Below are 13,130 nucleotides of genomic sequence, written 5' to 3'. Positions count from 1 at the left end.
AGAGAGAGAGAGAGAGAGATCCTCGAAGAATTAAAGAGACATCAATCCAAATGCAGAGGAGAAGAAGACGGCGAATGGGAGTGAGTGAGTAATCTTGAGAAAGTAGGCGTAGAGAGAGAGAGAAGAGAGAGATGTAGACAACTCGACGGAGAAGACGGAGAGAGAGAGAGGAGGGGACCAAATCGTTCGCACGCACTGTGACTGAGGATTTTGATTTTATTTTTTTCACAGTCTCTGAGACGTTTCCCTCGAACATTCAACTTTTAGCGTCGCCCGAATCATTTCCTCTCCTCTCCTTGTATTCCCTTTTTTTTGTTTTCTTTTCTTTTCTCCCCTATTTATAAATAATAATAACACACATACACTTATTTACGATTAATAAAATATAAAACCTCGAACAAAAAAACTCTACGTATAAAACCTGACCAACAAAAAATATGTAATTTATTTTATTTTTGATGTTATCTCATTCATATTCCAAAATGTATACATACAGCTAACAAAATTTTAAGAGAAAAGCTAAATATATATTTTTTTGTTAAAGGAAAAGAATCATCATCTCACAAAGATCTTTACAGTCTTGATTTAAACAAATAGTATTGATTACTTTTGTATGCTGGTTGTAAGTATCGAGCACAAGTGTTATCCTTGTATACTATACGCTATTAGTAGAAATAATTAATGTTACTATATGAATTACGGTATTATACGATCCTAAATTAACATATATTGTCGACAAAAAGAAAAAAAATTAACATATATAAGTGTAACTGCTTTTAGAAGATATTGTTTTTTATTTTAGAGGAGTTTTAAAATCAAAGCAAAAGGGACCCCTAGAGAGAAGAGAGAGTTGGGGATGGTTAATTGTTTTTTTATATATATAAATGAACCAAATTGCTTCTCTAGCTCATCCCCACCGACCTCTGCAACACTTGGGCTGTCTCTGTTACATGACACAGGGTCCTTTGCATTATTACAAATCAAATTCATATTCATGGTGTGTCTATAAATAGTTAAATAAAACCATATATATGTACTAAGAAAAAATAATGGTGTATATATATAGTAGAATATGTTATCATCTTCTTATCTTCAAGTGTCATGGGCCTGTGTGTGTGATACACTGAAAGTCGTGTGATGTGTTATCATAAAGGAACACTGCCAAAAAAGCATCACAACTCCAAGTGGGGTTTGAGCTGCCCTTTCTCTCTCTCTCTCTCTCTCTCTCTCTCTCTCTCTCTCTCTCTCTCTCTCTCTCTCTCTCTCTCTCTCTCTCTCTCTCTCTCTCTCTTTATCTAAATCTTAATTCTTAATAATAATATAAGATTTGACTTTCTAATCATCTCTATTTTTATTAAGTCTTTTTTAACTATACTAATCATCCCTTAAGTTTGGGGACTCAACTCAGCAAGCAACTGATGATGCAAAAAGAAAAAAAGAGAAAAAACCAATCATTTGGTAGTTAATAATTGAGATTTCGTTTAATCATGTGATGTGTTGTTGTTATACTGACTGAATGCCAACTCTTATCACAGAGCATATTTATCTTATACATAATCTATTTTCTTCCTTTCTATATGTAAATTATACTCATATTTTTTTTTATAAAAATATAATTTTAAATTATATTCAGAAAATAACTTTTTTACAACTAGTGCATTAACAAATCGATCGCTGAAAAAGAACTATGGTCAACAAAATAGAAAATCATAAATTATACTTATATTGTTAGCGAGTCTTTATTTTATAAAACCATCCATATATATACGAATTAATATTTGTCTATATATAAACGTTAGCATGCATCTTCTGGTTTGCTTCTCGTTTAGGTTGATAATTTCTTATTATAAAAAATGTCAACTTAATCTTCATGCAAATTATATCTAACCTACGTAATTCAACCCGTATAGTACACACTAAACAATCCAGAAGCTTTTTTTTTTTCTTTTTTTTTAGAAGCTTAAACCCGTATAGTAAACTTTTTCTGAACAATTGGTTTAAAATCCTTAGAATTGCCAAGCTATATAGAGAAATTTTGCAAGTGGATAACGTGAGTATACCTATTTGGATTTGCATGGACCATTCTTGATTTCACCATGCACTGTAGTTTATCTCTGTCTCTCGTGCATGAAATTAAGAATTATAAACAAAATTTTAGATAAACGAATAAAATAGATAAGAAAACAACTAAAAAAAGCATCGATCGAAGTGCTTGCTAAATATGGTAACAATGTTAGGCCAAAAACTCAAATAAAATGACAAGACGCTGTCCTCGCAGACCTCTCAATCCGCCGTGGAATGGGCCAACAACAAGTTTCTGATCTTTTTCTCCTACAGTTCTTAAACAATAGTTTAAAGATACGCAAAATCTTTTACCCCTCGTTATCTGTGAACAAACTTAGGATTCGAATGGAGAAAGTAAATCGGACAGAGCAGATCAATCGGTTCAAACATATCCAGTATAATAAAAGCGGATCAATCAAACAGATCTAGCGTATTAAATGTAGATCATATTTTTTTTTTATTAAAAAAACTGTTTATTTTAAAAACACTTCAAATCTTCAGTTTTTTTTTCTGTTTATAGTGCAGTACAAATATTTTTTTTATTTTTGATCTGCTAACAGGACAATTATTTTTTAATAAACTTTATTTTTTTGAACTTGCATTATTTTATTTTGTATTGAATAGTAAATATACAGAATAATAAATCTGCTTCACATAATAATAGATCTGCTTGATAGAATAACTGATTTTTATCTGCTCTCCATTGAAGGCCTTATTAGGAGATATAAAAAACCCTCCATTTTTTTGGTTTAAATTTTAGGAATTGGCCCTTCCACAATTTAAAAGGTCAGATGCGTGTTTCTTCTGTATATATATCATGAAAAACGTCACTTCACGTCAACACCAAAGCAAATTTGGTTGGAGGACCTTCAAGCCTTTAGGTGATGAGCATGATCAGTAAATTATTCTCCACGATGGTCGATGGTGATAGGTGAGTCCGAGACACGTGATAACTTCTGAGGGCACAGGACTACAGGAGATATGACACGTGTGTTATATGCTATTACAAATTTGGCATAATGCAATGAACGATGTATATAGTAGTTAGCTAGGAGAGAATAATGCATCTCCTTTGGTGCGAAGTGCCTTCTTTTTTAAAAAAATACGTGTTTTGTTAATTAATTTGGAAATGCTGACCAGAAACAATATATGAACAAGAATCCGTATGTGTAAAATGTATGGTACGTATATTATGCAATATGCAATGAACTTATACACGTTGACACGCTTTGCCGTGTCTCTAGCCTCATAATCAAACACGTCCCCACCTATATATATTGCATAGTATATACTCCCCAAAACAAAACCTAATCAATCTCAACTATAAAACCAAACCATATGTTAAATTATTGTAGATTTAAAATGGAATCGGAAACAAAACCAAATCGACATTTATATGTATATCTATCACAAAGTGGTTGATGAATTTAATACGGTTTGGTCTTCTTAAAAGCTTATGCGACACTGTTTAGTACCAGCCCCTCTAGAATTATTGAACATGTGAGAAAGGTGATAATGATAAAGTAGTTCTTAAATCTTAATTTCCTTACGAATCTGAACGTCATTATATCTTTGGTTGTAAGTGTAAGTGTAAACGGAGTATTTTACCCAAAAAAAAAAAAAAAAAAAAAACCCATCGAAGTAACATACATATGATATAAGTTAAATCGACAATATCAAAAGAGAACCAAAGCATGGCACTTAACTCGTACAGTACATGTGTCAAATGTGTTATAGGGACACGAAATATGTGGTGACTTTTTTTTGACAATTGTGATGCAAAGTCATATGTGATTGTGCGGTTCGTAATTTTCACTGGGCCTTACTAAAATATTGATTAAAAATTGGATTACCAAATTAACTGACCGGGCTGCAGAATTGAAATAAATAAGCCCAAACGATACAATCGGCCCAACTATATGAGGCTATTTACGACACTATTTTAACGAATCGTCCACGTCACTCCCTTTCTTCCTCGCGATTGAAAAAGGAGTAAACCCTAATTTCCCCAAATCGCAGACACTATGAATCTTCCATCGTCAACAACACCAACCACGGCGACGTCAACCTCGCCGTCTTCTGATTCAACAGAAACGAATTTCACTGAAAGATGCGACGATTGCGGAAGCCGAGACTCCTGGGTCATACACACTGTACGACTCCGTGGCACTCTCCGCTTCTTCTGCACACATTGCCTCCTCCGCAACCATCCGACGTCGTTTTGTCCTTCCTGCTTCGCCTTCTACGATTCGTCTCCGCCGCATCCTTCCCGCCGCGTCACTTGCTCCAATTCCAAGTGCCACTCCTTGACACACATCCAATGCGCCGGCGACGCAAAACCCGCTTCTTCTTACCTCTGTCCTCCTTGCCGGAACCCTACTTCCTTCTCCTTCTTCCGCCTTATTGTTGACGGAAACGGCTGTCGCTCCGTCGACAAAACTCTCTCGGAAGCCTTCTTATGCGCCGCTAAGATCGCTGCATCTTCGATGAACAAGGCTGTAATCGCAGCTAAGTGTGATGCTGACCGGAGAGGAAGAGAAGCTGCCTTGGCGAGGAAGAGAGCACGCGAGGCTCTTGAGCATGTTGTGATGCTCGATGAGAAGGAGAAGGCAAGATCGGTTATGCCAAAGCTTAAAGAATCTTCCGTTGATCGAGTCATTGATCAGAAACCAAAATTGAGTCCTGCATCTAATAATGGTACTGTGAAAGAAACAGAGAGCTCTGCCACTACTAGTACTACCACCAAGAACAATGGAAGCACAGAGAAACAGAATCCGTCAATGCAATTGGCTAAAGTTAAGCAGGAAGCTGATGCTTCTAGATGAAACCTATGTTCTCACTTCTCCGGTACCACAACTTGAAGCAGTTCGTCTGTCTTCTTCTGATTCGATCACAAAATGTAGATTGTAAGTTATCACTTTTTTGGTTGTTCGATCGATCACTTCTGTGTGTAGGAATCTTTGCAACTGTGAAACGTTGTTTCGTAATAATTTTATCGCTCGTATGTTTCTGCCTCTGACAAAAGCCACCGGTTTGTAAGTTGTAAACATACTCTGGTGATGGATTAGCGCATCTGACAAAGTTCTAGTCCATACTGTTGTGATATGATTTTTCACTGATTCTTGATTGAGATTGAAAGTGTTATTTTCTATGTTATTTTTGCTTACTCTTTTTTATTTTTCTTTATTTATGAATTGCATAGTTCAAAATACAATTAAAGAAGGCAATAAAAGATATGATCACACAAGACATTTCTCTTTGAGACTAAGAATGGTGTCTCTAAGGGTTGCTTCTGTTGGAGTGAACTCAATTCCCAAACTCTTCGCTTTCTCCACACTTAGCTTGTAAATCACTGGAATTATTTCACTTGCTTCATTCCTTCAATAATAAAAATTAAGTCAAAGAGAGTTTTATATATAAAGTATCTATCTCAGTGTCTATCAGATTGTAAACCAACGATTAAGGGGTAATGAACTTACTTGTCAACGAGATTCAACTCGGGAAAGAATTCGTGCACAATCTTCTCAATGTCATTTATTGTCACAATCGGACCTTCGATGATATATCTACCATTTGCTGAAGGAGTCTCATACGCTTTGATATGAGCAAGGGCAACATCTCTCACGTCCACGAGCCTGGAGTTCTTATTAACGGTGTCGTTCTTGTCTTTGATAAGATCCGCGATCAAACTAACTGAGAAATTAAGACTTGGTTGCAAAAGTGGTCCGAGCACAAGTCCTGGATTTATTACAACCAAGTCAATCCCGTTTTCTTTTGCGAATCGCCATGCTTCATCCTCTGCCAAAGTCTTTGAGACTACATACCAAAGCTGGAGAAGACAAATAGAAAAAAGAAAGAATGAGAGTTTTAATGAACTCGATCAATGCTATGTCACAAAAACAACTCGAGAACCTTTTTATCAGAGCAAACATTTGGGTCCGAGAAGCAACTCTCGTCGACTAAATAGTCTGGTCCCAAAGGAGTCACAGGAAACAGAACTGCGGCCATGGACGATGTCATGACGACCCTCTTAACAGATGACACTTTGGTGCAAGTTCCAAGGACGTTAAGTGTACCCTTTACCGCCGGGTCAATCAGCTCAACCTGCAAACCCTCGAAAACTCAAGCTAGTAAGTTAATGTTAAAAATCTTAATCGGAAGAAAGACAACACCTACAATAACATACAGGTGGCGCACGTATTACCAATGAATTTTTGAATTGAAAACGTATGAATATTTAAAACCTAATTCGCATTGTCTTGTTCCAAACAAGGGTGATATGACATCTTGAACAAACCTGATAATCAGTTACAGTAAATGTAACTGGAGAAGCGGTGTGGAAGACAGCCTCACATCCTTGGATTGCTTGCTCGAATGAACCTTCGTCCATAAGATCTGCTTTGAACAGTTTGAGTCTTTCTTTTGCACCCTCTAGTGCAAGAAGATGTTCTGTTTTCTTTGCATCCACTAGACAACAAAAAACACACACACGCATATTTGTCAAATTAGAAAATCCAATTTCTTTGGACAAGATTAGATCCCATAAAAAAGACTTAATCTTATGTATTACAACTATAAAAAAGAAAGAGATAAGGAAAAACAAACGTGGGTCTCGAACGGTGGCCCTAACGGTGTAGCCACGTTGAAGCAAAAGCTTAACAATCCATGACGCTATGTAACCGGAAGCTCCGGTGACGCAAACCACTTTTCCTCCGTCGGCCATCTCTCTACTTGGTAGGCTGGTTTCAGTTTCAGTCCTTATGAATTTGAGCAACACATTACTCTCTCTATATATATATAGTACACTTGCCTTTCTAAGTCCACGCGCGATATTAAACTTTGATAACACAATTAAAAGGAAAAAATCTATATTAATTACAATATCTCTTAAGTTGATTGTCTAATTACACTAAAAGATTATTTACTCCATTTGGCATCTCATACTATTGACATGTGTCACTTTTTAGTTTTTAGTGATCCTATATAGTTATACATATAAAATATAATTAATTTTGAGATTCTTTCACTTTTTTTTTTTTGTTACAATCTAAATAATAAAAGCATATATGACAACTGACAACCACTAAATTAAAAATTCATAATAAGTAAATTAGTCTTTTTTGGATCATTTTAAAAATTGTTTGGGAACTATACCTAAGAACTATACTCCATTTGGCATCTCATACATTGACATGTGTCACTTTTAGTGATCTTTTATAATTATAAATATATATATAATTAATATTGAGATTGTTTTACTTTTTGTTACAGCATAAAAATAAAAGCATATGTGACAACCACAAAATTAAAAATTTATAATTCTATCTAACACTAATCCCTAAAATGTAACATATATTATATAATTTAATGTTTAAGAAAATAAATGTAAGACTCAAAATTATACAATTTTTTGGTACTTTTTAAAATTGAAATTTGGTAATTTTAAAACAAATATATAGAGAGGTATACTCTATAATAAGATTTGTTTCACTTCTTTGAAAATTTAAAATCTCACTATTAATTAATTTACAACAGGTGAATGAGTTTTTGTTGGATCTTTTGGAAAAATCGTTAGAGAACTATACCTAATTTTGCAAGCTATTAAGGATCGTTTTTCTTAACCGAACAAAATCCACACAAAAATGTATTGAACCGAACCAAACGGTAACATGATGAAACTATGCATAACGATGGTAGTTAATTATTATGGGGAAATTATAGAATTTATATTTGTTTTAACTAACAAGTAATTAAGACTACATATAAGTTATGAAACGTATAGAGATCTGCAATTAAAAAGTACGAAAATAAGAAGAGGATCACAAAAGACATTTCTCCTTGAGACTCAGAACAGTGTCTCTAAGGCTAGTTTCTGTAGGAGTGAGCTCATTAATTCCCAAACTTTTCACTTTATCCAAACACGATCTGAAAGTCACTGAATTCAACTCCTTCATGTCTTCATTCCTAATATATATAATAAATAAAAACATTTTTATATTTTTTTTGTTAGGTTTGTCGATAAATGATCAAAGAAAAGAAAACTATCAAGGTTAATTTACTGTATTGTATTTTGGAAACTCTCACGTACCTATCAGCAATGCACAAATCAGGAAAGAATTCGCGAAATACGTTTTGAATGTCGTTTATGGTAACAACGGGACCATCAATGAGATATCTGCCATTGGCTAAAGAAGTCTCGAGTGCCTTGACATGAGCTAGAGCAACATCTCTCACGTCCACGAACCTATAATGTCTAGTATCAAAAGGGTTCTTACCTTTCATAAGTTCAGCAATCACATCTACCGAGAAGTTAAGGGATGGATGCAAGAGTGGTCCAGACACAAGTCCTGGATTTAGAACGATCAAGTCGATCTCATTGGCCTTGGCAAATCTCCATGCTGCATCTTCGGCCAAAGTCTTGGAAAGTACATACCATTGCTGAAAAGGAAGGAAATAGAAAAGGGTGAGAAACACAATACACAGACCTTTTTCAAAACACATTGACGTGTCAAAACACAATCGAAAGACCTTTTTCTCCTTAGCAAAACTTGGATCAGTGAAATAGGTTTCGTCTACTACATCGTTTGGTCCCAACTTGGTCTCAGGAGCAAGAACTGCGGCCATGGACGATGTTAAGATGACCCTCTTGACGGAAGACACTTTAGAGCAAGTTTTTAGGACGTTAATAGTACCCTTGACCGCTGGATCGATCAGCTCAACCTGTAAAAAACCCAGAGTAAAAATTATTATTAAGTTTGATGGGTTGTAGCTATTATCTTAGGTTTTCTCTTAACTTACTAAGCAAGAAAATCAAGAAAGTTAATTACTAATTAAGGATGGTGTTGTTCTGAACCTGAGGATCAGAATTGACAGTGAGTGTAACCGGTGAGGCAGTGTGGAAGACACTGTCGCATCCATCAATTGCGAGCTCGAAAGAACCTTCTTCTACAAGATCTGCTTTGAATATTTTGAGTCTTTCTTTTGCGCCGTCAAGTGCAAGAAGGTGTTCAGTTTTCTTTCGGTCGTCTGGAGAAAACAAATTAAAAAAAAAAAAAAAATGCTTATTTAGTTTTTACCACTTCGGTATTAACGAAAGTTTCACGCAGCCTATTAATGTCAGTTTATATCAATCCTCGTTTGTTAGTCTGTATATACTTCCTTTAAGAGAAAATACATATAGAGACCGAATAAAATCAAAATATTACTTGTGGCGATTTGGTTTTGAAGAGCTTTAACTTTCAATCTGAATTTTTACGGTTGACTTCGATTTAGTGTTTAGTTTGATTTGGTTTTGTGTTTTACTTGTTTCTGCCAACTTTATCGGAACGACAAAAATACTATCTCTATCTCTAAAAGTATGTTACTAACGGGAATTAACGCACAAGGAAGGAAGAAAGAGAGAATTAAGAAGGGAACAAACTTGGGTCTCGAACGGTGGCCTTGACGGTGTAGCCACGGAGGAGTAAAAACTTCACAATCCAAGACGCTATGTAACCGGAAGCTCCGGTGACGCAGACCACCTTTCCTCCGCCGCCGTTCATCTCTCTTCACTTTAATTTTTCTGACTAGTGACTAGAATTAGTGTGGTTGGTAAGAGCTTCACTGTTAAAATGATAAACAAATCCTAATATTTATAGTTGCATTTGCATACACGCATCATTCTCAATTTTGTTTTTTCCGACAAACACTTCATCCTATTTTAAGACCGCGTGTGATATGCGACAAAAATATACAAATCTGCAGTATTGATTTTGCTGCCCCCTTGCAGCATTTGTGGTTTTATTTAGGGAATTTATTTCCTTTTCTCTAGTCAAACGGTTATAATTATATCTTTCCTTACGACCAGAAATACACAAATTTACACTGAAGCAAAAATTTGGAAGAAAATCACAAAATATATCCCACTGAATATATAAACATTATTCTTTGTTTTTAAATAAAATATTCATATATATATATGAATATTTTATTTAAAAACTAAGAATTGGACAACCATTGGTTTTGGCGTTGTCGTGTCCCATTAGAGCCGGGAGTATTTATGAGCTTCTAAAGATAAGGGTGGATTACGTGGTTCGAGTTTTGATCACGAAATGGACTACCAATAGATTAGGCAAGATTGTTCCAATTCTAAGGTTAGACTCATAGGACCACTCGTATTGCTTGTACGTACCAGATAATTTGAATACATATCACCAAGCGTCCGAAAGCACAAGTACTGGAAGATAGTCTTGTTTATCAAATTCTTCGGACGTATGTAAGATACATTGAACCCTAACACATCTAGAATCGGTCCAAGGAAGGAATGAAGGAACCATGAAACAAATGATTCACCTGAAGTAAGCTTACATACATGTGACCTTAAGTAAAGTGTTTAATTAAGCTAACAATACACTTATTTTGACAAATTTAAAACGTATCCAACTCTTAATTAGTGGCAAGTATCTTATAATATTTATGAAATGCTTAATAGTTTTAAATAAAAAGTCTCCACAACTTAAAACACGCTAGCTAGTAATACTAAAAATTCAACAAAACACAATAATTATAAATATATATACGAACACATAAATCATAAGAGAAGTTTCTCTTTGAGGCTAGCAATAGTGTCTCTAAGGCTTAATTTCATAGGAGTGAACTCAACGCCCAAATTCTTCACTTTCTCCACACACACTTTGTAACTCACTTCGATCATCTCACTTTCTCCATTCCTAAAACAAGAGATCAAATCAAGTTTCCTCATATATATGATGCATATTTGGTAAGTAAAAAAAATTAATGGAGGGGGCAAGAGAACTCACGTATCAGCAATAGACAAACCAGGAAATAACTCACGCAAAATCTCTTTAATCTCGTTTACACTCATATTTGGACCATCGATGACGTATCTGCCATTGGCTGAAGGAGTCTCCAACGCTTTGATATGGGCTAAGGCAACATCTCTCACGTCCACGAACCTGTAGTATTTACTATTGAAAGGGTTCCTACCATTTATGAAATGCACAAGCAGCTCTACCGAAAAATTAAGAGTTGGTTGCAAGAGTGGTCCGATTATAAATCCTGGATTCAGGACGACCATGTCGATTCCGTTGTCTTTAGAAAATTGCCACGCTGCATTCTCTGCCAAAGTCTTGGCGAGTAGATACCAATTCTGATGAAGAAAAGAAAAAGGGTAAGAAATTAAGAATCCAAAACCCCAAATGAAATTGATATGTTCACAACAAAAGGATATTAAGGACAAGGACCTTTGTCTCTCTGCATAGACTTGGATCGGAGAAGAAAGTCTCGTCCACCACTTCGTTTGGCTCTACAGGAGGTTGACGAAGAAGAACCGAAGCCATTGAAGATGTTAGAATGACCCTTTTGAGCGATGGAGTTTTTTTGCATGTGCTAAGGACGTTCATAGTACCCTTTAAGGCTGGATTAATCAGCTCACTCTGAATATTACAGTATATATTTTTGTCAAGTTTTGTATTAAGCGATAGAACTGACTTGGCGGATAATTAATAGTTGACAAACCTGAGGATCTGTGACGGTGAATAGAACCGGAGAAGCGGTGTGGAAGACAGCATCACAACCTTGGATTGCTTGTTCGAAAGAATATTCTTCCAAAAGATCTGCTTTGAACAGTTTGAGTCTTTCTTTTGCACCCTCTAGTGCAAGAAGATGTTCTGTTTTCTTCCTATCCGCTAATGAAAAAATGCGCTCCAGAGTATTCAAAGAAAATTCAATTTCGTTGTCCAATAAAAAAGAAAAAAAAAATCAATATTGTATTTTATGATTTAATTTGATATTTATTTTGGTCTTTTTAGGTTAAGACACAGAGTGTGAACCAAATAAATAAAGACACAAGGGCGAAAAAAGGACAAAACTAATTTAATCCAGTGAGATGTTTCAGTTACATTCTGATTTGATTTTGATGGGCTAATCTTAATCCTCCCTACAAATTACTAGTCGTGTGGCTTGCTAAATCTGAGTAACAAATATATATATGATTCTACATATCGGTTGTGAAAAATAAAATAAAACAAATAATAATAAAGGAAGATATGCATGAGGGAATTGCGGACAAACTTGGGTCTCGAACGGTGGCTTTGACGGTGTAGCCACGGAGGAGCAAAAGCTTGACAATCCAAGACGCTATGTAACCGGAAGCTCCGGTGACGCAGACCACCTTTCCTCCGCCGTTGTTCATCTCTCTTCAGCTTTATCTGATAATAATTTTGTTTTAGATGAAGACTACTTCTCTCTTCTTCTGATGAATGGGGTGAGTGTTCATTACACATTACACTGTGGGTTTTTATATAATACTAAAAATGTTGTAATAAAGTGATGCGCGGTCACAAAATTCATGCGTACACGTATCTTACTTTTCCTTTTTTAACATATTTTTTTTGCGCATCTTTCTTTGACGGTCAACTTTGTCGTTCCGTAAAAGGTGCTTGATCAGGAAAGCCTACAAATGTATCCTTAACATACTACTCTCCTTCATAGATGATGCATGAACTTGTTTATATGTTCGAAGATCTGCTTTGAACAGTTGCACTTGTTTACTATTCCATCCAGGCCCGGCTTAGCAAAACAATAGACCCTGTACAGAATTATAAAACCCTTCAATTTGAAGATATAAAATAAGACTTTTAATTTGTAAAAAGGCCCTAAAAATATAAAAATATGTCCTAAATAGCTGGAAAAAAAATTAAGACAGAGAATGTGAATACTCATGAACTTATATTACTTGTCTGTACATGATGATATTTTAAATACCTTCATCACAACGCAAAAATTTGGATCGGTGAAGAAGGTTTCGTCCACCAAGTCGTTTGGCCCGAAGGGTGGATCACAACCAAGAAGGCGGTTGAAGATGTTACAATGACCCTCTTGAGCGAGGAAGCTTTTGCGCACGTTTTCAAAACGTTCATAGTACCTTTTACTGCTGGATCAATCAGCTCAACCTGAAATACCTCAACCAAAAAATAATAAATACTAGTGCAGTCGATGTTGATAACACAATGACATTTAAGACTCTGCAACAAACAGAGGGTCTGATGTGTCATCGTTTCGCTTTC

At 35.5% G+C, this 13,130-nt stretch overlaps 4 protein-coding genes across 4 annotated transcripts; 1 reads left to right on the top strand and 3 right to left on the bottom strand.

Annotated features, from left to right (window-relative positions):
- Positions 1-4,054: 4,054 nt before the first annotated feature.
- LOC17899539 lies at positions 4,055-5,194 on the top strand. Its single transcript, XM_006303774.2, has one exon. It carries the CDS (start codon positions 4,089-4,091, stop codon positions 4,887-4,889), a length of 801 nt encoding a protein of 266 aa, XP_006303836.1. The 5' UTR covers positions 4,055-4,088; the 3' UTR covers positions 4,890-5,194.
- Positions 5,195-5,217: 23 nt separating this feature from the next.
- On the bottom strand, positions 5,218-6,827 carry LOC17899244 (cinnamoyl-CoA reductase 1). The gene is made up of 5 exons (XM_006304639.2): positions 6,670-6,827; positions 6,362-6,531; positions 5,977-6,168; positions 5,544-5,893; positions 5,218-5,442 (listed from the first exon to the last, which is right to left on the bottom strand). The coding sequence occupies exons 1-5, from the start codon at positions 6,785-6,787 to the stop codon at positions 5,304-5,306; spliced, it is 969 nt and encodes a 322-aa protein (XP_006304701.1). The 5' UTR covers positions 6,788-6,827; the 3' UTR covers positions 5,218-5,303.
- A 917-nt stretch (positions 6,828-7,744) lies between these two features.
- LOC17899255 (cinnamoyl-CoA reductase 1) lies at positions 7,745-9,732 on the bottom strand. The gene is made up of 5 exons (XM_006305295.2): positions 9,485-9,732; positions 8,918-9,090; positions 8,593-8,784; positions 8,153-8,502; positions 7,745-8,028 (listed from the first exon to the last, which is right to left on the bottom strand). Exons 1-5 carry the CDS (start codon positions 9,603-9,605, stop codon positions 7,884-7,886), a joined length of 981 nt encoding a protein of 326 aa, XP_006305357.1. The 5' UTR covers positions 9,606-9,732; the 3' UTR covers positions 7,745-7,883.
- Positions 9,733-10,492: 760 nt separating this feature from the next.
- On the bottom strand, positions 10,493-12,346 carry LOC17899482 (cinnamoyl-CoA reductase 1). The gene is made up of 5 exons (XM_006305307.2): positions 12,136-12,346; positions 11,581-11,750; positions 11,307-11,498; positions 10,863-11,212; positions 10,493-10,772 (listed from the first exon to the last, which is right to left on the bottom strand). The coding sequence occupies exons 1-5, from the start codon at positions 12,254-12,256 to the stop codon at positions 10,634-10,636; spliced, it is 972 nt and encodes a 323-aa protein (XP_006305369.1). The 5' UTR covers positions 12,257-12,346; the 3' UTR covers positions 10,493-10,633.
- Positions 12,347-13,130: the final 784 nt, after the last annotated feature.

The sequence above is a fragment of the Capsella rubella genome, unplaced genomic scaffold, assembly GCF_000375325.1.
Source record: "Capsella rubella cultivar Monte Gargano unplaced genomic scaffold, Caprub1_0 scaffold_1, whole genome shotgun sequence".
Lineage (NCBI taxonomy): Eukaryota > Viridiplantae > Streptophyta > Magnoliopsida > Brassicales > Brassicaceae > Capsella > Capsella rubella.
Note: the sequence above shows the minus strand (reverse complement) of the source record. Positions and strands in the feature narration are given on the sequence as shown.

What these genes read in the sequence shown, in the direction of transcription:
- LOC17899255 (XM_006305295.2), bottom strand. Translation starts at nt 9,605, where the DNA reads ATGAACGGCGGCGGAGGAAAGGTGGTCTGCGTCACCGGAGCTTCCGGT. An exon ending in GTTTTGCTAAGGAGAAAAAG is followed by an intron (nt 8,503 to 8,592) that starts GTCTTTCGATTG and finishes CTTCCTTTTCAG; the next exon opens with CAATGGTATGTACTTTCCAA. An exon ending in GATTTGTGCATTGCTGATAG is followed by an intron (nt 8,029 to 8,152) that starts GTACGTGAGAGT and finishes TATATATATTAG; the next exon opens with GAATGAAGACATGAAGGAGT.
- LOC17899482 (XM_006305307.2), bottom strand. Translation starts at nt 12,256, where the DNA reads ATGAACAACGGCGGAGGAAAGGTGGTCTGCGTCACCGGAGCTTCCGGT. An exon ending in TCACCGTCACAGATCCTCAG is followed by an intron (nt 11,499 to 11,580) that starts GTTTGTCAACTA and finishes TGTAATATTCAG; the next exon opens with AGTGAGCTGATTAATCCAGC. An exon ending in GTCTATGCAGAGAGACAAAG is followed by an intron (nt 11,213 to 11,306) that starts GTCCTTGTCCTT and finishes TTTCTTCATCAG; the next exon opens with AATTGGTATCTACTCGCCAA.
- LOC17899539 (XM_006303774.2), top strand. Translation starts at nt 4,089, where the DNA reads ATGAATCTTCCATCGTCAACAACACCAACCACGGCGACGTCAACCTCG.
- LOC17899244 (XM_006304639.2), bottom strand. Translation starts at nt 6,787, where the DNA reads ATGGCCGACGGAGGAAAAGTGGTTTGCGTCACCGGAGCTTCCGGTTAC. An exon ending in GGCCACCGTTCGAGACCCAC is followed by an intron (nt 6,532 to 6,669) that starts GTTTGTTTTTCC and finishes TTTGTTGTCTAG; the next exon opens with TGGATGCAAAGAAAACAGAA. An exon ending in TTACTGTAACTGATTATCAG is followed by an intron (nt 6,169 to 6,361) that starts GTTTGTTCAAGA and finishes GAGGGTTTGCAG; the next exon opens with GTTGAGCTGATTGACCCGGC.